The 16,570-nt window shown below is 41.8% G+C and overlaps 1 protein-coding gene across 1 annotated transcript in view; it reads left to right on the forward strand.

Annotated features, from left to right (window-relative positions):
* Positions 1 to 11,527, forward strand: part of LOC137334220 (V-type proton ATPase 116 kDa subunit a 1-like) — a 117,996-nt gene extending 106,469 nt beyond the window's left edge. Inside the window, exon 20 of the mRNA XM_067998829.1 lies at positions 10,486 to 11,527. Coding sequence (XP_067854930.1) covers positions 10,486 to 10,579 — 94 coding nt within the window. The 3' untranslated portion in view covers positions 10,580 to 11,527. The remainder of the gene's footprint in view (positions 1 to 10,485) is intronic.
* Positions 11,528 to 16,570: the final 5,043 nt, after the last annotated feature.

The raw sequence follows: 16,570 nt of genomic DNA on the forward strand, positions 1-16,570 counted from the left end.
TTACATTCTTAAATATTTGTTATATATTAGAGCTTGCATATTATTTGTTATATATTAGAGCTTGCATATATCACGCATTTCCTGTAAGTGTCACACTTTTCTATCATACTGTTTCTTAGCAGGGCACTTAAAAAATCGTTATATGATTAGGCAGAGTCAACATGGTTTTATGAAAGGGAAATCGTGTATGACAAACCTATAAGGATTTTTTGAGGATGTAACTAGCAGGGTAGATAAAGGGTACCAGTGGATATAGTGTATTTGGATTTTCAAAAGGCATTCAACAAGGTGCCACACAAAAGGTTGTCACACAAGATAAGAGCTCATTGGGTTAGGAATAACATATTAGCATGGGTAGAGTATTGGTTAACGAACAGAAAACAGAGAGTAGGGATAAAGGGGTCATTCTCAGGTTGGCAGGCTGTAACTAGTGGGGTACCGCAAGGATTGGTGCTTGGGCCTCAGCTATTTACAATCTATATTAATGATTTAAATGAAGGGACCAAGTGCAATGGATCCAAGTTTGCTGATGTTACAAAGCTAGGTGGGAAAGTAAGCTGTGAGGAGGACACAAAAAGTCTGCAACGGGATATAGACAGGTTAAGTGAGTGGGCAAGAAGGTGGCAGATGGAGTATAATGTGGGGAAATGTGAGATTATTCACTTTGGTAGGAAGAATAGAAAAATAGAACATTTTTTAAATGGTGAGAAACTATTAAATGTTGATGTTCAGAGGGATTTTGGTGCCCTTGTACACAAAACACAGAAAGTTAACGTGCAGGTACAGCAAGCAATTAGGAAGGCAAATGGTATGTTGGCCTTTATTGCAAAGGGGTTGGAGTACAAGAGTAAGGAAATCTTAATACAATTGTACAGGGCTTTGGTGAGACCACACCTGGAGTACTGTGTACAGTTTCGGTCTCCTTACCTAAGGAAGGATATACTTGCTTTAGAGGTGTTGCAGTAAAGGTTCACTAGATTGATTCCTGGGATGAGAGTGTTGTCCTATGAGGAGAGATTAAGTAGAATGGGCCTATACTCTCTGGAGTTTAGAACAATGAGAGGTGATCTCATTGAAACATATAAGATTCTGAGGGGGCTTGACAGGGTAGATGCTGAGAGGCTGTTTCCCCTGGCTGGAGAGTCTAGAACTAGGGGGCATAGTCTAAGGATGAGGGGTCAGCCATTTAGGACCAAGGTGAGGAGAAATTTCTTCATTCAAAGGGTTGTGAATCTTTGGAACTCTCTCACCCAGAGGGCTGTGGATGCTCAGTCGTTGAGTATATTCAAGACTGAGATCGCTAGATTTTTGGACTCTAAGGGAATCAAGGGATATGGGGATCGGGCAGGAAAGTGGAGTTGAGGTCGAAGACCAGCCATATGAAAAATTGTGCTGGAGAAATTAATGGGACTGAAAGCCGATAAATCATCAGGGCCTGATAATCTGCATCCCAGAGTACTAAAAGAGGTAGCCATGGAAATAGTCGATGCATTAGTTGTCATCTTCCAAAATTCTATAGATTATTGAACAGTTCCTGCAGATTGGAGGGTGGCAAATGTAAACCCCACTATTTAAAAAAGGAGGGAGAGAGAAAACAGGGAACTACAGACCAGTTAGCCTAACATCAGTAGAAGGGAAAATGCTAAAGTCTATTATAAAGGATGTGATAACAGGACACTTAGAAAATATCAATGGGATTGGACAAAATCAACATAGACTTATGAAAGGGAAATCGTGTTTGACTAACCTACTGGAGTTTTTTGAGGATATAACTGGTAGAATAGATAGGGGAGAACCAGTGGATGTGGTGTATTTGGATTTTCAGAAGGCCTTTGATAAAGTCCCACACAAGAGGTTAGTGTGCAAAATTAAAGCACATGGGATTGGGGATAATATACTGGCATGGATTGAAAATTGGTTAACAGACAGGAAACAGAGAGTAGGAATAAATGGGTCTTTTTCGGGGTGGCAGGCGGTGACTAGTGGGGTACCACAGGGATCAGTGCTTGGGCCCGAGATATTCACAATATATATCAATGATTTGGATGAGGGAACCAAATGTAATATTTCCAAGTTTGCTGACCACACAAAACTAAGTGGGATTGTGAGTTGTGAGGAGGATGCAAAGAGGCTTTAAGGGGATTTCGACAAGTTGAGTGAGTGGGCAAATACATGGCAGATGCAGTATAACGTGGATAAATGTGAAGTTATCCACTTCGGAAAGAAAGACAGAAAGGCAGAGTATTATTTAAATGTTGATAGATTGGGGAATGTTGATGTACAAAGGGACCTGGGTGTCCTTGTACACCAGTCACTGAAAGCAAACATGCAGGTGCAGCAAGCAGTTAGGAAGGCAAATGGTATGTTGGCCTTCATTGCAAGAGGATTTGAGTACAGGAGCAAGGATGTCTTACTGCAGTTATACAGGGCCTTGGTGAGACCACACCTGGAGTTTTGTGTGCAGTTTTCGTCTCCTTACCTAAGAAAGGATATACTTGCCAAAGACGGAGTGGAGCGAAGGTTCATCAGACTGATTCCTGGGATGGCAGGACTGTTGTACAAGGAGAGATTGGGTCGACGAGGCCTGTAGTCACTCGAGTTTAGAAGAATGAGAGGGGATCTCATTGAAACGTATAAAATTCTGACAGGGCTAGACAGACTGGATGAAGGGAGGATGTTTCCCCTGGCTGGGGGGTCTAGAACGAGTGGTCACAGTCTCAGGATATGGGGTAGGACATTTAGGACTGAGATGAGGAGAAATTTCTTCACTCAGAGGGTGGTGAACCTGTGGAATTCTCTACCACAGAAGGATGTGGAGGCCAAGTCACTGAATATATTTAAGAAGGAGATAGATAGATTTCGAGACACAAATGGCATCAAGGGGTATGGGGAGAGAGCGGGAATATGGTATTGAGATAGAGGATCAGCCATGATCATATTGAATGGCGGAGCAGGCTCAAAGGGCCGAATGGCCTACTCCTGCTCCTATTTCTTATGTTTCTATCATGCTGTTTCTGTCATGCCTGATTGTAACGCATGCCTGTCACTCTTAAAAGCACACTTACCTCCCAAGGTAGGTAGTGCTGTGGTGATGCTCTCCATAGCTCCACCTACCTCAGGCCTATTAAAGTCGGGCATAAGCCTCCCCAGTGGTTCCTCCCATTGCCCCAAACCTGAGCTGACATTTCCCCATCTTGAGGTAGACATTCCTCTCTCCTTGCTTTGGACTGCTATGGCCCCACCCTAATACAATCCAACCTGATTGTTTCTTTTCACCCCAGTGTAACTGCCCCACACACCACACTGCAAAAACTGTATTCCCAGCACTGGCTTTAAATTGCTTAAGCACTTGCTGCTCTTTTGTTATCATGGCATTCCCACCAGGGCTGGCAACACAGCTTTTCTGTTGCGGGGAGGAGATTCTCTAATGGGCTTCCCCATGACTGAGCTGGGAAAACCCATTATTTAACAGCAGACAGTGATTATCAGCACAGCTGGAGCTTTAAATACCAGAGGTTACTCCAGCTCAGTGCTCCCACCCCCATCCACTCCAAGCATCCATATCTTCCCACCCTCCCCACTACCTATTCCCACCTACCACAACTCAGTATGCTCTCAATCCACCAACCCATCGCCCTCTTTGCTACCTGTTCCCTCCTGCTACCATTCACCACTCCTGCTCCCAGCCGCCTCAGCGCCCATGCCTTTCCTGCCGCACTGATTCCCATTCTCTGCTCCATGCTGCTGTCTCTCACCTCTGCTGTTCCCTGCCCTGAGTGCCCATGCTTTCCCTCTCCCCCATTCCTGCTCTCCACTGCCTACCCTACTTCAAGTAAAATCCCTGTTGTCGTGACCCAGGGACCATCTTTAGGTTCTTTAAAGAACTTATACCTAGTTCCCCAGTTAAAACCACAAACGTTGCTACAGCACTTTTCTCAGCTGAACCCCACCACCCCCTTCCACTGTTCCCACCCACCAAGATCGCCTTCCCAGTATTCCCACATCCAGCAATCCTCCTCTCTACAATGCTCCCACGTCCCCCATTGCTATATCTCAGCATCTACTCTCCCTACTTCCACATGCCCAACACACCACAGTACTGCCAAACCTCATAACCCTTTCTCAATACTCCTACACTCAAGGATCCCCCTTCCAATAATCACACACTCCTGCTCCTGCCATACCCTACAACCCTCCTCCTCCATTCTTATGCCCATAGACCCCCTCCCCTCCCAATGCTACTAAAACCATATCACAACCCCCTTCAGTACTCCCAGAAGTCTCCTACCTCCCAGAAAACTTAAGCATCGCACCTACCATGTTCTTCTGTTTCCTAGACTTCAAACAAGGGCACGTTATAAAAGTCATTACAAAGCTAAAGTAGCGGAGAATAATCAAGGCCACTGATTTATGACTTCTAGGGAAATGTAGACATAATTGCACAATTTGTACCAGAAATATTATTAGCACTCCCATAATACTTTGAAATAAAATGCAATTCCGCTTATTCAATCACCATAAATCAGTGGTCCTGATAATATATTCCGCATTACATATCAGAAAGCAATGTATCCTTCAAATCGCCATAAGCAACACCACAGAAAATTCACTAACATTTACATATTTTCAGAAATTAGATTTGATGAAGATGTGAGTCATTTTCATGTGAAGAAATTAACCTGGCCATTTAAATACTGCACTTCTATGAAATCTTTCAAAATGTTCCTATCATCCAGCCATGCCCTCGTTCAGTTCTTCCCTCTCACATACTTTGCCCCCTCCTCTCCATCAGTTACATGCTGTCCCTTGGCAACATCATCCGCAGACATGGGGTCAACTTCCATATGCACACCACTGACACCCAGCTGCACTTCTCTCGATCTTTCCACTCTCTCTGTTCTCCCAGTCTGCTAATATGAACATGCGTACGAACATACGAATTAAGAGCAGGAGTAGGCCATTCGGCCCCTCGAGCCTGCTCTGCCATTTGATGAGATCATGGTTGATCTGACTGTGACCTCAACCCTACTTTCCCATCTACCTACTATAACCTTTGACTCCCTTGTTAATCAGGAATCTATCTAACTCAGCCTTAAAAATATTCAGTGACCCTGCCTCCACCGCTCTCTGGGGAAGGGAGTTCCACAGAATCACGACCCTCTGAGAGAAAAAATTTCTCCTCGTCTCCGTCTTAAATGGGAGACTCCTTAATTTTAAACTGTGGCTCCTAGTTCTAGTCTCTCCCACAAGGGGAAACATCCTCCCAGCATCTACCCCTTCAAGTCCCCTCAGGATCTTATATGTTTCAATAAGATCACCTCTCATTCTTCTAAACTCCAATATATATAAGCCCGACTTGTCCAACCTTTCCTCATAAGATAACCCCCTCATCCCAGAAATCAGTTGAGTGAACCTTCTCTGAACTGCTTCTAAAGCAATTATGTCCTTTCTTAAATAAGGAGACCAAAACTGCACACAATATTCTAGATGTGGTCTCACCAATGCCCTGTACAACTGTAGCAAAACATCTCTACTTTCATATTCCATTCCCCTTGCAATAAATGACAACATTCCATTTGCCATCCTAATCACTTGCTGTACCTGCACACTAACTTTTTGTGATTCATGTACTCGGACACCCAGATCCCTCTGTACCTCAGAGTTCTGCAATCTCTCTCCATTTAAATAATATACTGCTTTTCTATTCCTCCTGCCAAAGTGGACAAGTTCACATTTTCCCACATTATACTCCATCTGCCAAATTTTTGCCCACTCACTTAACCTATCTATATCCCTTTGCAGACTCCTTATGTCCTCGTCACAACTTACTTTCCTACCTACCTTTGTGTCATCAGCAAATTTAGCAACCATATATTTGGTCCCTTCATCCATGTCATTGATATAGATTGTAAATAGTTGAGGCCCCAGCACTGATCCCTGTGGCACTCCACTCTTTACATCTTGCCAACCTGAAAATGACCCATTTATGCCTACTCTCTGTTTCCTGTTAGCTAACCAATCCTTTATCCATGCTAATATGTTACCCCCTACACCATGAGCTCTTATTTTGTGTGGTAGCCTTTGATGTGGCACCGTGTCAAATGCCTTCTGGAAATCTAAGTACACCACATCCACAGGATCCCCTTTATCCACGTTGCTTGTTACTTCCTCAAAGAACTCTAATAAATTAGTCAAACACGATTTCCCTTTCACAAAGCCGTGTTGACTCTGCCTGATTGCATTGAGATTTTCTAAGTGCCCTGCTACAACCTCCTTAATAATAGATTCTAGCATTTTCCCTATGACAGATGTTAAGCTAACTAGCCTGTAGCTTCCTGCTTTCCGTCTCCCTCCTTTCTTGAATAGAGGAGTTACATTCACTATTTTCCAATCTGATGGGACCCTTCCAGAGTCTAGGGAATTTTGGAAAATTAATACCAATGCATCTACTATCTCTGCAGCCATTTCTTTTAAGACCCTAGGATGAAATCTGTCAGGACCTGGGGAACTGTCTGATTTTAGTTCTAATAATTTTTTCAGAACTCTTTCTCTGGTGATTGTAACTGTTTTAAGTTCCTCCCTCCCTTTCACCTCTTAATTCACAATTATTTCTGGCATGTTATTTGTATCCTCTACAGTGAAGACGGTCGCAAAATATCTGTTCAATTCATCCGCCATTTCCTTATTCTCCATTATTAATTCCCCAGACTCACTCTCTAGAGGACCAACGCTCACTTTGTTCATTCTTTTCCTTTTTAAATACCTGTAGAATGATACCCGGATTTCAAGGATTAAGTTACGAGGAGAGATTACACAAATTGGGGTTGTATTCTCCAGAGTTTAGAAGGTTAAGGGGTGATCTGATCGAAGTTTATAATATATTAAGGGGAACGGATAGGGTGGATAGAGAGAAATTATTTCCACTGGTTGGGGATTCTAGGAGTAGGGGGCACAGTCTAAAAATTAGAGCCAGACGTTTCAGGAGTGAGATTAGAAAACATTTCTACACACAAAGGGTGGTAGAAGTTTGGAACTCTCTTCCGCAAACGGCAATTGATACAAGCTCAATTGCTAAATTTAAATGTGAGGTAGATAGCTTTTTGGCAACCAAAGGTATTAAGGGATATGGGCCAAAGGCAGGTATATGGAATTAGATCACAGATCAGCCATGATCTTATCAAATGGCGGAGCAGGCACGAGGGGCTGAATGGCCTATTCCTGTTCCTATGTTCCTATGTAGAAACTCTTACTATCTGTTTTTATATTTCCAGCTAGCTTTATCTGACATGCAGTCTCGGATGAGCTATAATTTCCTCCAGCTAAGTATTGGAAAGACTAAAGCCATCGCCTTCGGCCCCCACCATAAATTCTGCACCTTTACCAATAACTCCATCTCCGTCCCAGGCCACTGTCTCAGGCTGAACCAGACTGTTTGCAGCCTCAGCATCCTATTTGACCATGAGCTGAGCTTCTAATCCCATATCCTCTCCATCACAAAAACCACCTGCTGCCACCTCCATAACATAGCCCACCTCCACCCCTTCCTCAGCCAATCTGCCACTGAAACCCTCATCCATGCCTTTGTCACCTCCAGACTCAACTCTTCCAATGTCCTCCTGGCCATCCTCCCATCCTCCACCCTCCATAAACCTTGTCTCATGCCCACATTCTATTATATTTTATCCGGTAACAAATTGCTGCTCATCTATCACCCCTGTGGTCGCTAACCTACATTCCTGCAGTCCCCAACACCTCAAATTTAAAATTCTTGTCCATGTGTTTAAACTCTTGTGTGGTTTCACCCCTCCCTATCTCTGTAACCACCTCTGGCACTACAACCTCCCTCCAAACTCTCCGCTCATCTGACTTTGGCCTCACGTGCATTCCCCACCTCCCCCCACCCCCTGCAACCTCATCATTGGTGGCCCCACATTCTAGAATTCCCTCCCGAAACCCCTCTGCCTCCCCACATCCCTTCCTCCTTTAAGACCTCCTTAACATCCACCTCTTTGATCAAGCATTTGGTCTCCCTTCCTAATATCTTTCTTTGGCTCAGTGTCTGTTCTTTTGATTATGCCCCTGTGAAGCACCTCAAGACATTTTTCTACATTAAAGGCACTATATAATTGAAGTTTTTAATGTTAATCCTGGTGCTGTTGTTGTAGGAGGGACAGTTGAGGCAGCTTGGGAACTATCAAATATGTTCTTTGCTGAAAGCTGCTGGGACTAAAGAATGACTCCTCTGTGGCAAGCAGCTGATGCTAAGCCTGTAGATACAACCCTGACCTGCCTTACAATCGCCATCACAATGGGTTGGAAAACTGGGAATAGCACTAAAGTCACCTGGAGAAGCTACAATCTCTGGTTGTACATCCATTTTGAGCCATTATCCTTGGGCACTAGGAACATAGGAACATAGGAACAGGAGTCGGCCATTCAGCCCCTCGTGCCTGCTCCGCCATTTGATAAGATCATGGCTGATCTGTGATCTAACTCCATATACCTGCCTTTGGCCCATATCCCTTAATACCTTTGGTTGCCAAAAAGCTATCTATCTCACATTTAAATTTAGCAATTGAGCTAGTATCAATTGCCGTTTGCGGAAGAGAGTTCCAAACTTCTACCACCCTTTGTGTGTAGAAATGTTTTCTAATCTCGCTCCTGAAATGTCTGGCTCTAATTTTTAGACTGTGCCCCCTACTCCTAAAATCCCCAACCAGCGGAAATAATTTCTCTCTATCCACCCTATCTGTTCCCCTTAATATCTTATAAACTTCGATCAGATCACCCCTCAACCTTCGAAACTCTAGAGAATACAACCCCAATTTGTGTAATCTCTCCTCGTAACTTAACCCTTGAAGTCCGGGTATCATTCTAGTAAACCTACGCTGCACTCCCTCCAAGGCCAATATGTCCTTCCGAAGGTGCGGTGCCCAAAACTGCTCACAGTACTCCAGGTGCGGTCTAACCAGGGTTTTGTATAGCTGCAGCATAACTTCTGCCCCCTTGTACTCCAGTCCTCTAGATATAAAGGCCAGCATTCCATTTGCCTTCTTGATTATTTTCTGCACCTGTTCATGACACTTCAATGATCTATGTACCTGAACCCCTAAGTCCCTTTGGACATCCACTGTTTTTAACTTTTTACTATTTAGGAAGTACCCTGTTCTATCCTTTTTTGATCCAAAGTGGATGACCTCACATTTGTCTACATTGAATTCCATTTGCCACAGTTTTGCCCATTCACCTAATCTATCAATATCCCTTTGTAATTTTATGTTTTCATCTACATGCAGCAGCAAATATATCCAGTAGACATACCCTACTTTTACCACATTTGGGAGTTCAGAAATGTGTTAAATTAGTTAAGTCTTTGCTTTGGCAATTGATGCTACACCTCACAGTTGAGACAAAGGAAGGAGAGTAAAGAGGAAAAGAGAGAATTTTTCAAAAAGGTTTCATGCCAAGGGCAAATCTCTTAGCTTTCAACAAACAGCATTGTGTGCAGTGATTCTGGATAATCACCTAGAATCTTATCTTTAATTGCAGCAGTATTACTAGTTATAGTAAAGGTGGCAGTCTCAATTAATTTCTGTCACAGGTTTTTTCCAGTTACCCCAAAGGGAATATAGTAGCATTGCACAAAATTGACAATTTCTAATAGTATTGAGGAGATGACGGATGCTGTACATTAATAGAGGGAGATACCTCTAGTTCCCCAAATCACAAGAGGTGTGGCTTGCCTTCGGCAAGACATCGCTGGATTTCTCCTTTGTTCTGGTACTGCACTTACACTATATTAACAGCATCAAAGCACAATTCAGTGACCTATGTCTGTACCTCACTATGCAGAAAGGTTCAAATATCAAACACAAAATCGTAAGGATGACTGCAAATTTTCCTTACCGCAATACCCTCACATTGTATCGGTCAGCATTGCCAAAGGAAAAGAGTTAAATGATGGTTCCTTGGGTAACATGATTTTAGTCTAAAAACATCGCTCCTGGGGATCTCTGTGTTACCCTCAAATATGAGTGAAGTGATGCCTCCGAGCTGGTCTGAACCATTGATTCCCAGATAAATGTGAAGCTGGACACAGGCATGCTGTCCCCTTAAACCATATCATCACAGCAGCTTGCAATGAATGGAGGCCTAGGATGGCAGATCTTAATGGTTGCCCCAAAAAAAATGCAACTAAAATTAAGATAACTCCTACAAATTTTTATAGTAATATGTACACATAATAGCGTGTTTTGAAATCTTTCACCTTCACCTTTCCTTCTCCTTCACTTCAATATGGGAAATGTCAGAAAGTGATAGAGTACCAACCTCCAGAAATAGCAGTAAATCCAGCTTGAAAACATTTTCATGATTTTTGCAGTGAAGGTCCTGCTAATGGTCACTGTTCAATTCTACAGAAATGATTTGTACGTGTCATTTCCTTTACTGGATTTGTACCAAGATTTCTTTTATTTTTTCTTGCAGGGTGGAATTTCAAAACAAATTTTACAAAGGAGCAGGTTATAAATTCATCCCCTTCTCATTTACAGACATATGTAAAAGAAAAATCAGCAATTAATAGAAACATTGTCCGACTGACATTTCTTGTTACGTATGAACATTGAAATACTATGATTTAAAATGATATTGTTGCCTAGTGTTCAGAAATATAGCAAACTACGCTCTTAGTAATGTCAAATTTAAACTATTATTCAGTGATAGTGCATAATTTACAGATGCATTATGAAAAAACAGTGGTGATTCATCTTAATTGAAAACGTAATGTGGTCAAATGTTTTAAAATGAAAGTATTCAGAATAATGTTTAATTGTGTATCCTGTACAATAATGCGAGCGCACTCATTAAAGATGTTACCCCTTGTGATTAGCTTAATGAATTGCTGAGTTCTTTTTGAGAACTGTTTGCTGTTCTTGAGGATGTCTATGGTAGTCTGGCAATCACATTACCTACCTTGTAGCAGGAACTTTACAACAACAACTTGCATTTCTATAATGCTCCTCATGTACAAAGTGATTTACATAGAATTATAGATTTTAATAACACAAGAGGCCATTGAGCCCATCTCTCCTGTGCTGGCTCTCGAAGTGAGCTATCTCTTTCGTCCCATTTTCCTGCCTTTCCTGATACCTTTTTAATTTATTTTTGCAAATATTTATCTACTTCCCTTTTAAAAGCTATTGGCCCCGAATTTGCTGTCAAAATAACAGCGAGGCTAATGGTGATCACTGTTATTTATGCCAAATCCAACAGCAATTTCAGGCGAGGACAGATGCGCAGTTATATATGAAAATCCAGAAGTTGTCGTCCGAGATGCGCCACTCCACCGTTAACTTCGCGGAAATTGGCATCTCACTATCTGACTCACCATTCACATGCTTTGAATGACGTGCAGTTCCTGTACTTGCATGGTAAATACGAACTAAACTCGCCACAGAAAGTTAAGGCAGTCTTAAGTACCCTTTTTAACAATGTGATAAGTGTTAATTACTGCCAAACAACCTCTCTGGCATTGCAAATTAACTATTACAAGTGTGGAGTCTCATTCCTCCAAGTTTTAATTGTTGTTAGAGATTTTTTTAAAATATTTTAAATTAAAAAAGATTTTTACTTTTTCTTTCCGTCTCTCTTTTCTCTCTCTTAATCCAATCTTTCTTTCCCTCTCTTTCTGTACCTGATTTGACATTGAATTCACTGTTCCACCTTACACTTCCTTGTTCAGACTCTGCGCTGTTCATTTAACAATCCTTCAATCTGTTTGGTTAAGGCAATACACAGTTGCTTGCCCTGTTCGCTCAGATCCCAGATGCCCTGTAGAGGGCGCCGCGCCATTTCCATCTTGCACTTTCAGCAACTTGCAATGCAAAATCCTATGGAAATTAGACGGGCGAGGGCAAGTCTAACTACCAGCGGCTGCAGTAAATTCTGGGCTATTGTGGATTCTGCTTCTAACCCATTTTAGGTAGGACATTCTGTGTCTACCAACCCTCTCCCTTCTCTCTCCTTTCACTCTTTGAGGGATGATCTTAAATTTATGCCCCTAGTTACTGACTCACCAGTCAGTGGAAATAGTTTTTCTTTATTTATCTTATCAAACCTCATAATTTTGAACATCTGCATCAGTACTCCTCTTAACCTTCTTTGTTCTAATGAAAAAAATCTCCAACTCTCTAGTTTCCCATCATAACTAAAGCCTCTCATTCCTGGTGTCATCCTAGTGAACCTCTTCTGCCCTACCCACATGCATAACTCTACATTTATCCATATTAATATAATCTTTTGGGCAGCTTCACAGGCTTCCTTACTTTTTTTTAAGGTTATTTATACCAACCTTAATCCATCCAGTATGCACATTTCCTTGATTTCACTCAACACTTGTCTCCATTTTATGACAACCCTGTCCCTGGTTGTGATATGTATGGTACTTGCATATTGTTAACTGAACACTAGATGATACCTTGATGGGAGTAAGCATATTGTAGCAATCACACTGCAATGTCTCTCTTGTATTGCTTTTTGTTATTCTTTGTTGGAATATCCTAGCGGGTCTAGAAATAAATGTAGCTAGTTATGGCCACAGCAATTTGAGTGTTTATTTGGACATAACGGTGGCAACAAGGATGGGGACATAACAGGTTGTACCTTTTTCCAGTTCCAATCCCTGATGATTTGTTCTTTGAGGTCTAGTGCTAACCCGTTTTTCACTGACCTGTGATGACTCAATTACAAAAGCTAGTACTTTCCAAACGCACTTCATAATCCTCTCACTTTTACCTCACCTTGTAAGTTCCTGCGTTTTCCTGTCTAAAGCTATAATCCTCTCATAAACTTCTTGATCAACAAGTTTCACATCTCTGTGCCCTCCTGTTGTATTTGGCTTTCTGGATTATAAACATCCAACAGCAAACATACCTCAACCTCTTCCAAGTATTGCTTACTGTTTCTGAGAAAATGAATTTCTTGATATTGGTCTTAAATTTACCTTTTGTCTTGTTTGAATCTACTCTTGACCTACTCTCATAATTAATATAGTGATTTTCCAGATTTAGCCTTTCCATGCCATTTATTATCTTATACTTCTATAAAATTATCTCTTCAGACACCTCCCGTCAAGGCCAAAATGTGTAAGTTTCTCCAGTCTTTCCTCATAGCTTTGACACTAGGGATTAGCCTTGTGATTCTTCTCTGCATTGCCTCTATCTCATGGAAGTTTTCCTTGTGTCTCGGTGGACACAGTACTCAAGGTTCAAAGAGGTACCCTACTGCTTCAACTCACCTCCAATTTATAGACGCATTCTCCCTCTTCAATTCCTTCCCCTTCAGTTGGCTGAGATACTCTCTCTGTAATGCCTTCCTCCCTGTTCACAATGGCATTCTATCTCCTTGATCTTGTCCTTCCTGCTGGTCCTGATTGCAACTCCTACCCATGCTGCTGCTTTGTTCCAGTATCAGACTCTATGCTGTGGGGGAATTTCTGATTTATTGCAAGACCAGAAATTCTTACTGTCTACACAGAGTTGGGTCCCAGATTGAAGCAGCAGTGTCAGGTTCGGGCTGCAGTTCAGTTTGGCACTAAGCAAATCATCAATCATTGGAGTGCAGCAATTTCCTGGCCGGATCCCTTGGGACAGCAGATCAGCTGTTGCAGCTTCCCAGGGGATATAAAATGCATCCATTATGTAGACTGCGTATGGCTGGCTGTGTCACTGATAGCATTAAGTAGCTATGGATAGGAAACTTTTGTGGAAAGCTGTCCGAGTTTGATTGGCAAATTGCAGTCTACATGGTTTAATTAAACTGGAGCTTTGTCTTCCTTTTTCTTCTTTTGCGCTACTGAGCTCAGCAGTTCTTTCCCTTTGGCTCTGTAAGATATTACAGATATGTACAAGGGCCTGAAATTTCCTGGGAGCTGCTCCCAAGAAATTCCTGGCCAAGGTTATAGCTTAAGCTCTGAAACATTAAAGGGTAAAATTTCTGCTTTTCACTCTCAGCGTGAAGCATCACATACTGGGAGCACAGATCTGAATAGTGCGTTCGGCAAGCTGCACGCCTGTTATACAGCCCACCTGATTTTCAGTCCATTAACCTAAAATGGATAGAGAATCGAGTGGGCTACGTAACCGGTCCATTATCCTCCAATCCCACAAAGTGGGAAAAATGGCCCTTATATAAAGTGGGAAGTTTTTTTTATTGAAATCAAATTTCAGAGATATGTAGCTTGTGCAGCAGGTTTATGCCCGCCAGCACCATATGATATTACTGTTCATGAAACAGAAGTATTTCTTTTATTCATTACTTTGCTGAACTCTATGCTGTCTGGAGCATGCTGAAACAGGCCAAATTATGTGCATTGATGAGACTGCTTGCAGCATGATATGTGCCCTAACTGTTATTCTGCTAATTTGCTTTTCTACATCTCCAACTGTGTCCAGCACTCCATCTAACCTTGGTTATGTAAAAGGGGGAGGGCAGGTATCAGCATCTGTGTTTTTTTTACATAGATTCTTACAGCACAGAATGAGGCCATTTGGCCCATCGTGCCTCTGCCGGCTCTTTGAAAGAGCTATCCAATTAGTCCCACTCCCCTGCTCTTTCCCCATAGCCTTGCAATTTTCTCCCCTTCAAGAATTTATCCAATTCTCTTTTGAAAGTTACTACTGAATATGCTTCCACCACCCTTTCAGGCAGTGCATTACAGATCATGAATTTTGTTTACAGCAGATAAGAGAAGGTAGCTCTGGGAAATGGAACTTACTTGTTTCAAGATCACAACGGCACTATCAAACAGTCTCAAGTTAGGTTAGATGTTGAATAAAACTCCATCTACTCTATCCCAACAATGTGCCTCAATCTCAGCCTTATAAGAACATCCATTACTGGACAAGTGTTACATTTTAAGAAAAAAACGTTGGTATTTTAGTTTTTAAGGACTTCCTTCTGTACCATCACACTCAACTATTTGCTTTATTGTATGGGTACCTTAAGATACACTCTGCTGCCAAACTTTCTAATATGCGTGCATTTTACACCAGAATGGTTGGAAATAGGTTTTGCAATGACATGAATTATACTTCTTGTATCCAAGGTCATCACATTATCATAATTATACAGAGCTTCAAGTGCAGATTTGGACAAGCACAAGAAGCGCACTAGTAGTTGGAATGGAAAATTACATCAAATGAAATATAAAGGGATGGGGACAATTAAAGAGGAGTATCACAATATGGTGGCCAAATTTCTGAAAGGCTCAAAAGGCATCTCAACCCATTGGCAGCCTAAAGGCGATTAAGAAGTGACAGGCAAAAATGAAGCAAGAGGAAAGCCAAACTGCAGGCATCAATCTACATGCAGGTGACGGAGCTGCTCAGCATCTGACCCCGGTTTAATAGCTGCTGAAATCAAAATGATGGAGTCCCTAGCAACTGTGGACATCCATTATTCATTGGTATAATTGTTCATTGTTGGGCTTCCTCGATGAACGTTAAGAAATGGCAAATCCAATTGGAAAATCTAGGCCTACTTGCTCTACTTGTACGTATTCCAAATTCATATCTCTTGAACATTGTTAGGTATGTTATAGAACACTTAAATATAAATATACTAACATGCATTAAACATCCTTCCAAATACCCATCTACACTGATTCTACATTCTTAAGTTAAGTTTACCTATGATTTTCCTCTGCCATTCTGCATGATTTTGGGCATAATCTGAGTGAGCAGGGGAGGAAAATTAGCTCGCTGCCCCCCAATGTCACTTCCAGGATTTTCCACCAGAAGTGACGTCAGGCCCATAATAGGTCTACCCAAATATGGGCGGTTGTATTATAAGACGCAATGATAGGAGGACATATTTCCATCATTTGCACCTTAGTAACACTGGGTGCAAGGAGTGCCAGTGTGTTCTTGGCATGCAGCAATGCTATGACCCAGGAAGGGGAAGGGTGCTCAATTTCAAAGGGACACTTTGACGAAGGCAAGCAATCACATTGCAATTGCACTAGGCATAGTGGGAATTGTAGATATTTTAACTTTAAAAAATAAATTGTACAAATTTTAGCAAGCGTCACCAGCCACACTACACTCCGACAAGGTACCACAGCATTTTGCTCCCCCTTACCTGAGGTGGTGGTACAGCCCTGATGATATAATCATCCCTAGTGCCTGCCCAAATTATGATAATTGCTCTGACTTCAGGAGATTGGCTGGGGTCGGTGGAACTGACCTGGAGCAGGAGGAAGTCCCACCCTGTGGAAGGTCTGCCACCATTACAGCAAAGAAGAAAATCCACCACATTATCTTTATTCTGCAATTTAGCCATGGTGAACTCTGATTGTGGCAATAATTAGAAGATTAATCATAGAAAGACACATAAGTATAAGATAGATAAACAATTCAAAATGTTTCCCACTTATATCTAAAATTCACTACTCCACATTGTAAAAGAAAGCCACAATTTACATAAATATATCAAATAAAGGAGGAAAAGTGCATCCTTTCTGATTCAAGATTCCACAAACCTACGTCACAGTTTTGTTGGTATATATAAAATA

This window comes from Heptranchias perlo, chromosome 2 (assembly GCF_035084215.1).
Source record: "Heptranchias perlo isolate sHepPer1 chromosome 2, sHepPer1.hap1, whole genome shotgun sequence".
NCBI lineage: Eukaryota > Metazoa > Chordata > Chondrichthyes > Hexanchiformes > Hexanchidae > Heptranchias > Heptranchias perlo.